General features: G+C 38.1%; 1 protein-coding gene across 2 annotated transcripts; it reads left to right on the top strand.

Moving 5' to 3' along the window:
• The first annotated feature begins 1,193 nt into the window (after nt 1-1,193).
• Nucleotides 1,194-15,102, top strand: COMMD2 (COMM domain containing 2). Of its 2 annotated transcripts, XM_516817.9 has the most exons (5): nt 1,194-1,495; nt 1,586-1,663; nt 2,380-2,462; nt 3,020-3,193; nt 12,132-15,102. In XM_516817.9, exons 1-5 carry the CDS (start codon nt 1,429-1,431, stop codon nt 12,327-12,329), a joined length of 600 nt encoding a protein of 199 aa, XP_516817.1. In that variant the 5' UTR covers nt 1,194-1,428; the 3' UTR covers nt 12,330-15,102. The 2 variants fall into 2 exon arrangements, with proteins under 2 accessions (XP_516817.1, XP_009444948.1); XM_009446673.5 differs by lacking the exon at nt 1,586-1,663 and having other exon boundaries at nt 1,367-1,495.
• Nucleotides 15,103-16,342: the final 1,240 nt, after the last annotated feature.

The following is a 16,342-nucleotide window of genomic DNA, read 5'->3' as shown; positions in this document are numbered from 1 at the left end:
AAGTTCAAGGACCTGTCTTTCTGTGCCCCAGTGGAAGAAACAATTTCAGTCAGATGTGAAGGACAAAGTAGACACAGAGAAGTGAATTGAAAAACTCTTCCAATTTTTAGTCTGCCTGGGACACTCAGAATATAGAGTTGTCTCAAGCCTTAGATAGAAAAGACAGATATGAAGAGTCTTCTTCCCTTCCCCTCTCTTCCTCCACGCCCTCCATTTTCAAGGGGTTGAGATTTGAAGAATCATATTCCTATTAATTAGCAACTTTATAATCTCTGATATTTGAACCACAGCAGGTGAGAAGAGAGTTGGAAAAGGAACTAAATTATCACAGGCCCTAAATACTTTTTAAAAGACATTGTTCTGGGCCAGGTATGGTGGTTCACGCCTGTAATCCCAGCACTTTGGGAGGCCAAGTTGGCTGGATGACTTGAGGTCAGGAGTTCAAGACCAGCCTGGCCAACATGGTGAAAACCCGTCTCTACTAAAAATACAAACATTAGCCAGGCATGGTGGTGGGCGCTTGTAATACCAGCTACTCGGGAGGCTGAGGCAGGAGAATCGCTTGAACCCGGGAGGCAGAGGTTGCAGTGAGCCGAGATCGCGCCACTGCACTCCAGCCTGGGCGACAGAGTGAGACTCCATGTAAAAAACAAAACAAAACAAAACAAACAAACAAAAACATTGCTCTGAATCCTGTAAGCATTGGTCATTGTCATCATTATCTTTATCCTAATTTATAATCACTCATAAAACTTGTCAGAAGCTTTCAGCTTTCAGGCTGTTATGTAGAAGGATGGGCTTTGCAGCAGGTAAGTGAGGGATCCAACCCTCTCCATCTAGCTCTGTCACAGGCTTTGTCACATAATCTCTGGAGCTTTGTGTCTTATCTGTAAAAACAAAGCCATGTTTGTTGAGGATATTAACTGAGATACATTTAAGATAACATAGAAGCTCTGTGGAAACTATTAGCTTTATAAAAGTGTCAGTTGCTGGACTTGTCTATCAGTTTCCTTATCTCTAATGGAAATTATAATGGAACCTACCTCATAGGGTTCTTCTGAACTCCAAATGCATTTAATAAATGTAAGAACACTTCCTGACACGGTTAGTGCTTGCCAAATGTGAACTATTGATATTATTAATGTATGCTCCACGAGGGGGCGTGTCGGATTTGAAACACCTTTTCATCTCGCACAGAGCCTAGCACCTTGCAGCCAGCAGGCGCTCACTACATCTTTGCGGGATGATTTCAATGTTCTGACCTCAGCCTGCGCTGCAGGGAACGTCCGAGTGTAAGGCGTTAGTTCGTAGGCCGGAACCCAAATCTCCGGACGCTGCGACGCCGGAGCCTCTAGGCGCCGGGACACGGGCGCCGGAAGTGGCGAAGGCGGGGTCGGCGCTGCCGGGTGAAATCGTAGGACAGTGAAGATGCTGCTGGCATTGTCCGAGGAGCATAAGGAACACCTGTCCTTCCTGCCTCAAGTGGACAGCGCAGGTCAGCGGGCGTGGGGGCGGTGTTCTGTGGGCTGGGGAGGAGGTCAAAGGCAGCGCCTGGCACTGAACAGCCTTCTGACTTTCATTGCAGTGGTCGCCGAGTTTGGGCGGATTGCTGTGGAATTCCTGAGACGCGGCGCAAACCCAAAAATCTACGAAGGCGCCGCCAGTAAGAAGGGAAAGGGGACGGCTCCGCAGGCTTCTAGGGCGGTTGCGAGCCATTCCCTGTCTCCCGGGAGAGAAAGGGATTATTGCGAGTCCTAGGGTCTTGTTCCGATTGTAGTAGAATAAAACCAGCAGAGCTCTTCAGTCAGGGTGCAAATCCTGCCCGTCCCTTAAGTAGCTGTGAGATTGTTAAAGCTTCTATTAAATCAGTTTTCTCATGGTAAAATGTACATAATACCACCTTACTTTCAGAAATACTGAAAAGTGTTTTGTATAAATATACCAAAGTCTGTGGAATAGCTGGGTCAACTGTAAATTGCAAGTATTTGGTTATCATTATTAGTTGTTCAGATATCCGCTTTTGCTAAAAAAAAGTGTTGTTTTCCCCCTGGGTAAGAGGCAGTCTCTGGGATTAAGTCAATCCCTGTCGAGTTCCTCTTCTGCCAGACTTGAAGGAGCTACGTATTCAAGAGAAGGGCTACGCACCTGATACTAGTCTCCACAGTTCTGCGTTTTGTTAAGGTTACGTGGTAGGAAATACCAAAGGCATTTGGCTGGGAGTGGAATGAGAAGGAGCAGGAGCCTCTGGCCAACTTACTATTTTTCATGCAGTGTTTGAAAACATGTAATAATGAATAGTGTTTATTTTTAAATACAAATATGAACAAGATAAATACTACAGTAGTAATTTATTTGCTCGTTTTCACTTTTCTTTCTCAGGAAAACTCAATGTGAGTAGTGACACTGTCCAGCATGGTGTGGAAGGATTAACGTATCTCCTCACTGAGAGCTCAAAGCTCATGGTAAGGGTTTTTCTGGACTGTTTTGTGTTGCCTGGATTCTTAAGAACGGTCTGGTGTACTCTACATCATAGTCCTGGCAGGTACCTGTGTGTTTTAATAATGTTGTTAATGGTTTATAATTGATTTCTTGAAGACATACCTAAAAAATAAAAATCATATCATCTGCTGATATGAATACCTCTTGCTAGTATAAATAGCTAGTATAGAAGTATCTCTAATTCTGCATGTTGTTAAACCATATATGTATCCTAAGAGGATACGTAAGAGGAGGGAGACTGTATTAGTATTTTGTTTGCGTATCAGCAGTATCTGGCTTGATGAAGGATAGGAAGGGAAACTGGGCATCTTAACAATTTTTTCCATTTTATACTTTAGTACAGTACTTTTATGTATTGGTAACACAGATTTTGGAATGGTGGTCAGTGGTTATCTTTAAGGAATGCTGTTTCTTTTACTAGACAGAATAAATTAGAGGATATCACATTCTTTTGTGTATTTCAAGTATTTTAGCTAGACAAAGATAAATTTTGATGTTCTTTTAAACTCAATTCACTTAGATTTCTGAACTGGATTTCCAAGACTCTGTTTTTGTTCTGGGATTCTCTGAAGAATTAAACAAATTGTTGCTTCAGCTTTATCTGGACAACAGAAAAGAGATCAGAACGATTCTGAGTGAATTGGCACCAAGCCTTCCCAGTTATCATAACCTTGAATGGCGACTAGATGTACAGGTATAGCATTTTTAAAATTAACTTAACATAGAATATAAGAATTATTTTAGGTTTGTGTCCTGTTTATTGTATTCTTTACCACCTTAACTAAGATCCGGTTTGAAACTTTGTTTTTTTAATGTTCATTTTTAAGCCATTTCACAAATAATTCATTTTCTTTTATTTTCAGTGTGTTCAAATCAGTTTAATTTGCAAAGTTTGTAAGAAATTGGTTATTTTGGAAAAGGAGATGGTTATATAGATTTTTTAGGTTGGTGCCTAGATGTTTAAAAACTTTTCTGTTTAAATTTAACAGACGTAGAAAAGTGCACAGGTCAATGTACCGCTCAATGAATTATCACATGGTGCATTTAACTGTGACTCACACCCCAGAAGCATCCTCCTTGCCTCCTAATTACTGCCCCTACACTCCTTTCTAAAGGTAACCAGCATCCTGACTTCTAACGCTAATTACATTTACCTGTCTTTTAACTTTGTATATATGGAATGACTCAGTAAATATTCTTTTGTACCTGGCTTCTCTCACAATATTATTTTTGTGAGATTCATCTTTCAGTTGATTTTAAAGTCACATAAACAAAAGGGTGTATTCAGACCATTGCTTATAGTCCTTTATTAAGCAGAGAGAGATGAGTTAGTAGATGTGTATTGAATGCCATCTATTTGCTGATTAGAGCTGTGCTAAATGCTTTGAGACACAAAAGAAGTGTAAGATACTTTCTCAGCTGGAAAAGATCGTATCACCTTGGTTAGGGATATTAGGCATTCTCAAAATAACTAGTAATTAAAGGTAGTTATAAAATAAGGTTCTTGATGGAGAATAAAGAATATAATTATATAAATGAAGATGACAACTGTTTAAAACAACAACAGCAGCAACAACAACAACACGTGTAGTTGTGTGTATGTGCTGGCGTGATCCAAGAAAGCTTCCAGCAAAAGGAAATGAAATTTCAGAAGGATGAATGAATACAGAAAATTAGGGTAAATATTCTTAGTAGAGAAGGCAGAATATGTTGTAAAAGCCCACATGGATATGGAAATGAGCATATGAATATGTATTATAGTGCACTTGTTCTCAAATTTGACTTCATGTTGGAATAACCTGGGGAGCTTTACAGAAATTCTGATGTTTGTGTGTTATACCCAGAGATTCTGATTTATTGGTATAGAGTTCGGCCTGAGCATCAGGATTTTTTAAAGCTTCTTTTCACCCAGGTAATTCTAATGTGCAATACAGTTTGGAAACCACTGTTGTAGTGGCTTCTTCTGATTCAAATGGAGGTAATGTCCAGATAGGTTATAGAAATTTGGTTAGAGGGGTTTAGACCTGAAATAGCAGATAATAGGAAGCCCTTGTAGATATTTGGATAGGGGAGTAACATTAAGGCCATGCACAGTGGCTCAGCACTTTGAGAGGCCAAGGCGGGCGGATAGCTTGAGGTCAGGAATTCGAGACCGGCCTAGCCAACCTGTCTTTACCAAAAATACAAAAATTAGCTGGGCATGGTGGCATATGCCTGTAGTCCCAGCTACTTGGGAGGCTGAGGCAGGAGAATCGCTTGAACCCGGGAGGTCGAGGTTGCAGTGAGCCGAGATTGTGCCACTGCACTCCAGCCTGGGCAACAGAGGGAGACTTCGTCTCAAAAAAAAAAAAAAAAAAAGAGAGAGAGACAGTAACATTAAAAAACAATCGTGTAGGAAAGTTAGTCTAGCACCCTTGGGCAGAGAATGAAAGTGGGAATTCAAAATATGAAGAGCATCAGGCCTTTACACATTATATTTCCTCTATGTGAAATGCGTTTTCTGCTTTGCTGCTACCTCTTGACTCTACTCTTTCTTATCCTTGTAAGTCTCTGTTTAAATCAGGGCTCAACAAACTATGGCCTGTGGGCCAAATCTGGCTTGCTACCTATTTCTGTAAATAAAGTTTTATTGGGACACAGTCACGCTCCTTTGTTATGTATTATTTATGGCTGCTTTCAAAGTACAAGGGCAGAGTTGAGTAGTTGTGCCAGAAACTGTATGGTCTGTAAAGCCTAAAATATTATCTGGTTCTTTATAGAAAGGGTTTGCTGATCTGTGTTCTAAACGATGTCTCCCTTTGGGAGAAATGCCTCCTGCCACTAGACACAGTTAAATTTTGGTGGCATTTGTGTTTTCTTTTCATGGCACCTGTGCTTCCTCTTTTGGCAAGTCATCTCACTTATATGTAGCTGGTTTTTTGGTTTTTTGTTTTACTAAACTGTAAACACTGGGATAGCAGGGACCATGCATGTCTTATATATTCTCTTTCTTCAAAGCCTCAACATCTCCTCTATGCTCCACATGCTTAGGTGTTGACCTTGCTTCCAGCTTGACTAAGAAAAGAGAAGCAATCAGAAAGAACTCCCACATGTACCTGTCACCACATCTTTCAGCCTGTATGGGGACCCACTTGCTCCACTTGTCTTCTCTCCTGTTCCTCTTGATGAAGTACCCATGCTCTTATCTACAGGCAGCCTTTTCCCTTGTATACCTCAATCCATCCCCATTTTCCCCCATGAGGACATAGTTCTAGCAATTATTCCCTCTCTTACCTGCATCATACTTTGTTTGCCTCTACTGAATCGATTATTCCCTTCTGTGCACAGTCAGAAACCTAGTCTTGACTCCATGTACTCCTCCTACTGCTGCTCCATTATTTTGCTCCTTTCTATACTAAGCCTTTTTTTTTTTTTTTTTTTTTTGAGATGGAGTCTTGCTCAGTCGCCCAGACTGGAGTGCAGTGGCGCAATCTCAGCTCACTGCAAGCTCCGCCTCCCGGGTTCAAGTGATTCTCTTGCCTCAGCCTCCTGAGTAATTGGGATTACAGTGGGATTCCAGGCATGTGCCACCATGCCTGGCTAATTTTTGTATTTTTAGTAGAGACAGGGTTTCACCACGTTGGCCAGGCTGGTCTCGAACTCCTGACCTGAAGTGATCCACCTGCCTCAGCCTCCCCAAGTGCTGGGATTACAGGCATGAGCCAGCAAGCCCAGCCTATACTAAGACTTCTTGAAAGAGTTGTCTCTCTGTTTGTATATTCTCTCTTCCCGTCATCTCTTAAACTCTTCCTAATCAGACTTTATAATCTTCACTCTACTCTTGTAACTTACTCAAGGTCATGGCTTTTTAGTTTTTATGCCATTCTGTTTATTAACAGCATTTGTCACAGTCATGCCTTCCTACGTGAAATACTTTCTTTAGTTGCCTTCTGGGAAATAACTTCCTGTGATTCTCATTCAACTTCACAGGCTCCTCTTTCTCAATCTCCTTTGCTGATTCTATCTAATTGCCCTTTAAACATTGGGATGCCCCAAAGGTCAGTTCTGAGTCTTCATAGCTTCTCCACTTACATTCTCAAGCTGGTTTCATCCAATTTGAAGTCTTAAATAATCCCCATATTCTTGGGATTCCCAAATTTATATCTTTAGCCTAGAGCTGTCCTCTAAACTTCAGAATCATACAGTGGAAGCCTATTTGACATCTCCACTTTGGTAATTTGATAAGCATTCAAAGGCAATATGTTCCAAACTGAATCCCACCTTTCTTACCCACTGATACGGTTTGGTTCTATGTCCCCACCCAAATCTCATCTTGAATTGTAATAATCCCTCTTGTCAAGGGTGGGACCAGGTGGAGATAATTGAGTCATAGGAGCAGTTTTCCCCGTGCTGTTCTTGTGATAGTGAGTTCTCACAAGATCTGATAGTTTTATAAGGGGCTTCCTCCTTCATCTGGCATTCATTCTCTCTCCTGCCGCCCTGTGAAGAGGTGCCTTCTGTCATGATTCTAAGTTTCCTGAAGCCTCCCCAGCCATATGGAACTGTAAGACAATTACACTTCTTTTCTTTCTTTTTTTTTTTATTTTTTGAGACAGAGTCTCGCTGTGTAGCCAGGCTGGAGTGCAGTGGTGCAATCTCAGCTCACTGCAAGCTCCGCCTCCCAGGGTCATGCCATTCTCCTGCCTCAGCCTCCCGAGTAGCTGGGATTACAGGCGTGTGCCAGCACACCTGGCTAATATTCTTTTTTTGTATTTTTAGTAGAGACAGGGTTTCACCCTGTTAGCCAGAATGGTCTCGATCTCCTGATCTTGTGATCTGCCTGCCTTGGCCTCCCAAAGTGCTGTGATTACAGGCGTAAGCCACCGCACCCGGCCTTTTCTTTATAAATTACCCAGTCTCGGTTATTTCTTCATAGCAGTGTGAGAAAGGACTAATACACCCCCTCCCTACTGAAACTACTCCTACCATAGCCTCTCCCGTCTCAGATGGTACGTACATTCTTTGAATCACACAGGCTAAGTATTTTTGGCCTCTTCCTTGACTCCTCTCCTTGCCCTTCATCTAGTCCATCTGCAGGTCAGTTTCTTAAAAAGGTATCCACAGTCTGACCACTTCCCTTCTATGGTTTGAAAAAAAAAAGTAGGAAATTTCACACCAAAATTATAATTTTTAGCAATTTTTGAAAAATTAGAAGTCAGGCAGCACTAGAGCCACGCTCCCTCATGGCATTAATCAGTTCAAGATAGATTGAATTTAAGGTGATGACAGCTTATTTAAGTTGCAATCTCCACGGTAGGTGAGGATGTGGGCCTAACACTTGGATGCCAGATTAGTTCAATTCACAAATGAGAATGATTTCTCTGACATCTGAACTGAATCTCATTGGTTGGTCATGGCTAATAGAAATAAAAGCCAGTAATTAGAGTAAGAGTGGTTTTAGGAAAAACAACCACTAACACAACACAATGTCACTGAAAGTAAGAGCAACATTTAAGAATAAAGGGATCATCAGGAGAGTAAGAGTTAAGACAAAAGGCTTAGGATTTGGACAGAAGAAAGATGTACCTGTCTTACTATATCTTCAAATTTTACATTTGGGATAGAGTGGCTGGCATAGAGAATATTCCATTGTCATGAGCATCTTCAGGTACATGCAGATAAACAATAAAAGAGATAATTTCTTATGTCCCATTAATCCATCCTTGTTTCTATGTCTATTCAGTTATCAAACCATTTATTGAATGTCTAGTGCATGCTAGGCCTTGTGGACATAGCAGTGCTGCCTTTAAGTCCTCACAGTCTTACAGTAAGAGGGAGAGCAAAAAATAAAATTTAATTAGAAATCAGCAATTATAATCAAGTGTGATGAGTGTTTTAATAGGCATGAACACAGGAGATGGTATAAACCAGACTGTAGGCTCCAGGAGGGCAAGTATTGTGTCTTGTTCATTACCATGTGCCCAGCACAATACCTGGCATATAATAGGCATGAATCAGTGCTGAATAGAAAGAGTGGGTGGCAGGGGGAGTTAAGTGACTTCTTAAATTATTTATCATATATTTCTTGTACCCCTAACATGTGCCAGGTGCTGTAGATACAGCAAAGAACAAAACACAGTTCATGCTCTGGGGGACATCATAAGCAGCAAGTCTTGTAGGGTTCGTGGGGGAAATGACTGTGGATAAGCCTTTATACTTAGGTCCTTTAATAATAACCCGGTGGAGATGTGGGGATGGTCATGTATGTGGCTCAGCGGTAATTTATCTTGTAGATCTTTATGTCTCTCTTGTGTGTGAATGTCCCCTGACTTTTGGGGTCCAGTAGGCTTTAACAGTTCTTTTTTTAGCTTTATTGATTTGCTTTGAGTTTGTCCATTATGAAGACATTTTTGAAAGTTAAGAAGTTGAATTTTCTAAAATTAAACTCAAGAGAGCTCATTTACCCACTGAAGTGAGTTTGAATCACTGCGCTATTGCTAGGACTAGTACAGTTTAAGGTTGAGGGTATACTGAATGAATGTTGCCACTTATGGAGAAGTGCATTTAAGGGCTAGAAAAGCTACTCAGAGCTCATTGAGTTCCTCAGCTTATTTGTTGAAACCATTGCATAGGATTTTAACTGGAGTGGATTCTTCTGCTCATAGAGAAATGCATATCAGATAAGACTAGCTAAATGGCTAGGAAACTTGTAACTACATACGGCGCCTTTCATGTTTAAGTAACTGACTTGTCTCATGGAGACTGGTAGTGATGGACAATTACCACCTAATTATTATGCAGTTGTTTATGGGAATCAAATTAATCATCATAGCTTAGTGTCTAGTAGGAACATTTCCCCAGACTTAATAAATTGCCAACACAATTGATGTCCTTGTTAATAGCATTAGTAACTGAATGTACCACCATCAGACTGATGCAGGAGGATGTTCCTTTTAGGACTGGTCCCTTTACAACTACTTCAAAGCATTCTTTTCCTGTCTTGCCCACATATTGTTTGCTCTGAGGCTAAATAGAGAACTGAATTCTTTTAGGAACTGTAGCTACATGAAACATAATTTATGTATCCTGTTTCCTACTTGATGTTTTTTGCCAGAATACCCTTTTCAGTGCCTTGAGATATGGCCCTTCAGAGTAAACATTTTTTTCTTTTTCTTTTTTCTAATTTGCATTGACATAAGACATTTTATTTTAAAGTTGCTTTTATTGTTGTTATATTTACAGGGAGGAGGACAGAATCTCATCCCCAATAAAAAATAAGTCCATATCAAGAACTTTGTGGGCTACTGTTCTTTGTCCTGTAGTACTGTCATTCAACTTCTTTCTGAGAAAAATGTCTTACTAGATGTTTGTTAGGGATATTATGTAATCTCTTTTCTAGAACTGTTAACGAATAGTATAGATATTTGTATAGGTATTTAATTTAGATACGTTGTCTAAAAATTGGAGGATAGTGGCTTTAAGTCTTTCAACAAAAAAGTCATGGCTTAATTACACAGCAAATACACTCAGTTCCTGTCTGTTGGTGCAGTCTCTCTCTGTCAGTGTAGAGGAAAAACAAATATAAACAGAGCATAATTGAATAAATAAGTACTGTTTTCAATTAATATATATATAATTTGCATATGTGTCATCTATAATTATTTGTACTTCAGAGATGATCTTAAACTGGTACTTTAGCCTGCAAGTACCTATTTTATGTTTGGGGACCAGCTCACCCAAAGGGATTGACTTATTGTTTGCAGATTAGTTGGGGACATTAAATTTCAGCCTTGGATCAGCATCTTGGGTTCTTTTGGAAGCCCAGGTTACCTATAATTATTTGGAAGAAGTTATTAGTCAGAATATTCTATTTTACAGAATTAAATTAATCCTGAAATCTCAGGTTTAGATTTGTTACTCACTTGAAAATCCCTTCAAGTTGGAATCTAGTCTTCTTGACATGACTCCACTATTTTTGATAACTTTTTTGCTTTCTCCTGTAACAAGATGTTTCAGGCTCATCTTGTACAGTTTCTCTCCTAGACTTCAAGTCAGCTATTGCTTTGGATAGTCCTGGTTCCTTTTAATGGAGAATCTAAAGATTGAAAGGACCTTGAAGTTGGTCATTGTTTATAGTTTTGTGTTTTCTTCTTTTAAAAATATGTCAGTATTATTTTTTAAATTTTGGAATATATTATACAAATGAAAGGTTATAGATACCCAGTTTAAAGAATAATGATAAAACAAATACCAGTACACCCACCACCAAGCTTAACAAATAAAACCAGTACTTTTGAAGAACCTGTACCCAATTGTAACCATCTCCCAGCCACCTGAAGGAAACCATTATCCTGAATTTTCTGTCAATCTTTTTTCTTTTTCTTTTTCTTTTTTTTTTTTTTTGAGATAGAGTCTCACTCTGTTGCCCAGGCTGGAGTGCAATGGCACGATCTCGGCTCACCACAACCTCTCCCTCCCAGGTTCAAGCAATTCTCCTGCCTCAGCCTCCCAAGTAGCTGGGACTACAGGCGCATGCCACCATGCCAGCTAATTTTTGTATTTTTAGTAGAGACAGGGTTTCACTATGTTGGCCGGGCTGGTCTCAAGCTCCTGACCTTGTGATCCACCCACCTCAGCCCCCCAAAGTGCTGAGATTACAGGCGTGAGCCACCGCGCCTAGCCCCTAATCTTTTCTTTATAGTTTTTTTTAAACATAAATTTTGTCACCAAACTGTATATTTTTTAAACTTGAACATATTCTGTGACTTGCTTTTTTTCAACATTTTCATTTCTTCTATGATAACCCATGTTGCTGTAGTTCATTTCTTTTCTCTGCCATTTAGTAAGCAATTCATTGTGTGATTATTCTTGGTTTATCTATTCTGTTAATGAATATTTGAGGTATTTCTAATTTTTGGTTCTTGGAAACATACTATCATGAATAAATGTATATATGTAAGAGGTTAAGGTATATGCCTGGGGGTGGAGTTGCTGGTAATGCACATTGTTTTCCAAAGTGATTTTCTCATCCCTTACCAGGAGTGGGTGAGAGTTCCCATTACTGCCACTTGCAATGCTTGGTATGAACAGGTTTTTAATTTTTGCTAGTCTGATATTTGTAAAATGGTATTTCATGTAGTTTTACTGGCTATTATCCTGATGTTTAATAAAGTTGAACATATTTTTCTATATTCATTTGTCTTCTGTAAAATGCTTATTTAGACCTTCTGTATATTTTTATCTTGGGTTTTGAGGTTTTTTCTTATTAAATCAGAGGAGTTCACACATTCTGGATACTAATCTTTTTTTGGTTATATGTCTGTTGCAAAATCCCTTCTCTCGGTTTATGACATGTTTTTTCACCATCTTTAGGTATCCTTTGAAGAAAATTGAGTTTTAATGTAGTTAAATTTACCAGTTTTGTCTTTATGGTTTGAGCCTTTTATATCATGTTTAAGAAATCTTCTATACCATAAAATTGGTATATATTCTCATTATTTTCTTTTCAAAGGTTTTAAAGTTTACTTTTCATTTTGAAGTCTGTAATTCATCTGAAACTTAATTTTTGTGTATGGTTTAAGATAATTATAAATATTATGTATTCAGCATGGTTATTAAGTAGTTACTGTGCTCTTATTTCATTTAAAATCAAGCTTGCAAGTAGAAGTCTCAGGCAACAGATTAAACCAGCAGTGACTATAAAGCTACACCTTAATCAAAATGGAGATCACAACACCAAAGTTCTACAGACAGACCCAGCCACCCTGCTCCATTTGGTTCAACAACTGGAACAAGCATTGGAAGAGATGAAGACAAACCACTGTAGGAGAGTTGTTCGCAACATCAAGTAGTACCAGTTTTAAGGTTTTAATTCATTTGAATCACTTATGAATTGATGATATACAGCAATTACTTTTCAAAATTAATTTTTTATTAATTCATGACAATAAATACATAGTATTCCTCAGTATCTATTCCACGATACTGAGGTCATAATCAGAAGCTAAGCTGGGTGCAGTGGCTCATGCCAGTAATCCCAGCACTTTGGGAGGCCGAGGTGGGCAAATCATGAGGTCAGGAGATTGAGACCTTCCTGGCTAACATGGTGAAACCCCATCTCTACTAAAAATATAAAAAATTAGCCAGGTGTGGTGGCACGCATCTGTCAGAGTCCCAGCTACTCAGGAGGCTGAGGCAGGAGAATCACTTGAACCTGGGAGGTGGAGGTTGCAGTGAGCTGAGATTGTGCCACTGCACTCCAGCCTGGGTGACAGAGTGAGACTCCATCTCAAAAATAATAATAATAATAAAGTAAAAATAAAAATAAAAAAGTAATCAGAAGCTAAAGTAAAGTTCCTTTCCTGGTGCTAACTGTGGTCTTCTTGACACATTAAGATGTATTTTGTATTTTAAGAGTCTCATGCTCTACCGTTGGAACTAGCCAGATGGCCATTATTTTGTATTTTAAATACATAAATAGGATTGAATCAACTAGAAATGAATCTATATGTTCTGTATATATGAATGACTATCTTGTTTTTGCTACTTCTTTTGACTGCTTAATTTTATTATTTTCCTCTTTATTGATCAAATTTGAAAATAAAATTCACAATGTAATACTACTACTATGCAGAATTTTCTAAACAGTTCAGTATTTTTGACTTTTAAAAACACCCCACAATGTTAATAGCCACAGAATATTGAACATCAATAGGATTTTTAATGCTATATTGTTATAGGCAGTTTATTCATTTTTCTTTGTATGTGAAGATGATAAGTATTTATCATATTGCCTAAATTTGAGTGATCATGGTTAATTAATTGGCTTAAATAGTACTCAAATTTGTGTGGTCATATATCGTATTTTATCAAGGACTAATTCTTCCACCATACCCAAAGCATCTAGGAGACACACTGTCATTTACATTTACAAATAATGGATGCAGAGAAATATAATCAATTCTTGATTGTCCTGGATACAAATTATAGTCACTTTTTATAATTTGAATAAACCATGATGAGGGAAGGAAGGCCATGTTTATTACATTATAGGCAACTATCCCTTCTCCCTTACAAACTTGATTTATGTTTTGTTTTATTTTTTAGTAGGGAACCAAAAGCTTTTGGTCTGAAAAACTCAGGTGCTGATTTGTCAGGTCAGCCTGAGAGAGTGCAGAGATACAGAGGTCAGCTTAGGGAGAAGAATTGTATGGAAGGGTGGAAATGAGGGTTCAGTCTTAACTATGTATCCAAGACCTTATCCTGAGAGTCTTCATGGAATAATCTAGAAAGGGCTGTAGAAGCAATCAAACTCTAAACTGCACTCTAGACTTTGTCAATACTTTGCTTCGTAAGAATTAGGGATTTTCATATCAGAGTAATACCATGTTGCAATCTCTTTAGAGAAGAGAGCCTAGCAGGGAATAGGCCAGTGGAAGAAAAACATACTTGAGATGGTTACCCATTGGTCCCTGCAGGCATCTGGGCCACCCTTTTCCTGTAGGTATATATTCTGCCATTGTAAAACAACTATATTATTAGATGTCAGCAAACTATAATCAGAAATAATTTTTAATTATAGTGGCAACTTGATTAATGAAGCTCTCATATACAACCTCACAAACAAAAAGAAACTTTATTACGTGAAATGGTAGCATATGTCATTGGGTTTAAAAGCAACATGCCTGCAAAACTTATATGATAAAAAATACCTCTGTAAGGGTTTTTATTTGTCCACATTCGATGGAAGATAAACATGGCTGACCCCAGCCAAGACTGAAACAATAGCCCTTTGTCTCCTCAGAACAACCTGTCTCCAACTCTTTGTCCACTGTTCTTACCCCAATTAAAACAAGAAAGCATGTGCTAATCCTTTAGAGGTAGTCACTGTTCTCTCCAGTATGACCCAGGTTTCTTGACTCTGAGTAATGCACCTTCTATAACTATCTAAATTTCTACTGAAGCTTTTTGGATTATGAGTATGCTGACTTTTCACGATTGGCTGGTGCATGTTTAGACTTAAATGTCATATCCTTCATGTCTCAAAGCCAAAATAGTAACATCTCATCTCAGAACAGAGCTGTGACCACATGCCAATATATGTGTCACAAAGTCTACATATGTTACATTCCTTGGAAGTCTCCTTAAATGTTTCACAAAATGTCAACAAGCTTGTTTTGTTATTGATGTTTCCGAGATTGGGCACATTTAAGACAGTAAACGGGAAAGGTGGTGAAGATGCTATAAGAAGATGCTGTATCTTGAGAATTGAAAAATGAGAATCTGACATGGTTTGAAAAATCATGAAGGGTATATATAAAGGATGCATGTGTAGGAGCCATTAAAATTCATAACAGTATGTGCCCCTTCAGCGTTTTAATCTTATGAAGAGGTTAAGAGATAAGTCTTTGGAGTTGGACAAAAGGATTTGAATTTAGGTTCTGTGGATTATTATGGGTCCTTGATAAATTCTCAAAGCCTTTTTTTTTTGTTCATCTCTAAAATAGGAATATAGGATTACCTACCACATTGACTCGTAAGGACTATATGAGACCATGTATATAGAATGTTTAACATAGTACCAGGCTTTACAAAGAACTCAATAAATGTTTACCATTATTGAAATAGTTTTGTAGACTGAGGATCTCATTATTTTACAGCCTTGAATTATGTCCTGTATACTCTGTTAAAGAAACTGCGGAAAAAATGCCAACTGGTTGTTTCTGGGTGGCGGAATTATGGCTGTTTCTTTTCTTTTTTAATTTCTATAGTAAGTTTGAATAACTTTCATAACATTTAGGAAAAAATATTAAAGGAAAGAAAAAAGATCAGGGAATTTAAATATATTTTTAGTAGATATTTTTATCCAAACTTAATAGTTTACCAGAAAACTCAGCTGTTCAAAACTACTCAGTCCCCAAAGGACTCAGGTAAACAGGCCGAGGGTTTTATATATAGAGTGCTCTAGAGTTTCCTTTTTCTGTCATTTTTTTCTCCATGTTAGTGAAAGAAACATGGGAATCTTAAGACATTAAGCCATTTCTCCTTTTCTAGGTAATATTACTTCTAAATGGAGAATTGTTTGTGTTGTTTTTCATCTCAAATGGAAACAGTATTTCTTTGAAGTTTTTCACATCCCTTATGGTCAGGAAGTTCTGTCAGCTGCTATATTAAAGTCCTCCTGCTATAACTTACTCAGTCTTCTCTGTACTTATATGAATTTGATTAAGTATCTTCTTTTCCAGAGTTTCCATAATCATAGATTACTCTCACATCTTTCTTCCACCAACAGGAGAAAATATTTTGGTGGAAATGTTATGATACTACATTGCCTCTAACTTAAATATGTTCACTTTTAAAACCATCATGACTGTTATATTCAAACTCAAATACTTTTCTTAGAACAAATGAACCTAACTCCACCATTAATGTGATTAGTTCAGTAAGCTTTATAAATTTTGAAAGTAATGTTTGAATTATAAAAGCAGAATAAGCCCATTATTTTTCAGCTTTCAAAAAATTATATAAAGATGAGAAAAAATACTATATGGCACTAAAATGTGTATTTAATGATTTGATCACAGAGTAGTAATGGCTCTTTGTTCTAGATTTTTACAGCTCCTCTCTACCCAGGAACTCCATCTATAACTTAAGTATGCACAACAGCCATGAGTCCAAAAGTTTTGACATACCATAATGGGCGAATATAGAAAAAGTAATTTTATATCCTTAATGGGTTAAAAGGCAGTATCAATAATACAAATATCTATGTTAATATACTCTAAAACTGGGCTTTTACTTGAGTTGTTGCCATTCTAAACCCAAGCAACTTTTGAATAAGATGAACTCCTTTTTATAATTATAA

Source organism: Pan troglodytes, chromosome 2, assembly GCF_028858775.2.
Source record: "Pan troglodytes isolate AG18354 chromosome 2, NHGRI_mPanTro3-v2.0_pri, whole genome shotgun sequence".
In the NCBI taxonomy this organism is placed as follows: Eukaryota; Metazoa; Chordata; class Mammalia; order Primates; family Hominidae; genus Pan; species Pan troglodytes.
Note: the sequence above shows the minus strand (reverse complement) of the source record. Positions and strands in the feature narration are given on the sequence as shown.

Bases quoted from the DNA above. Each gene is read 5' to 3' on its own strand.
- COMMD2 (XM_516817.9), top strand. From the start codon at position 1,429: ATGCTGCTGGCATTGTCCGAGGAGCATAAGGAACACCTGTCCTTCCTG. The intron at 1,496-1,585 runs GTCAGCGGGCGT...CTTTCATTGCAG, and splicing joins GCCTCAAGTGGACAGCGCAG to TGGTCGCCGAGTTTGGGCGG. The intron at 2,463-3,019 runs GTAAGGGTTTTT...CAATTCACTTAG, and splicing joins CTGAGAGCTCAAAGCTCATG to ATTTCTGAACTGGATTTCCA.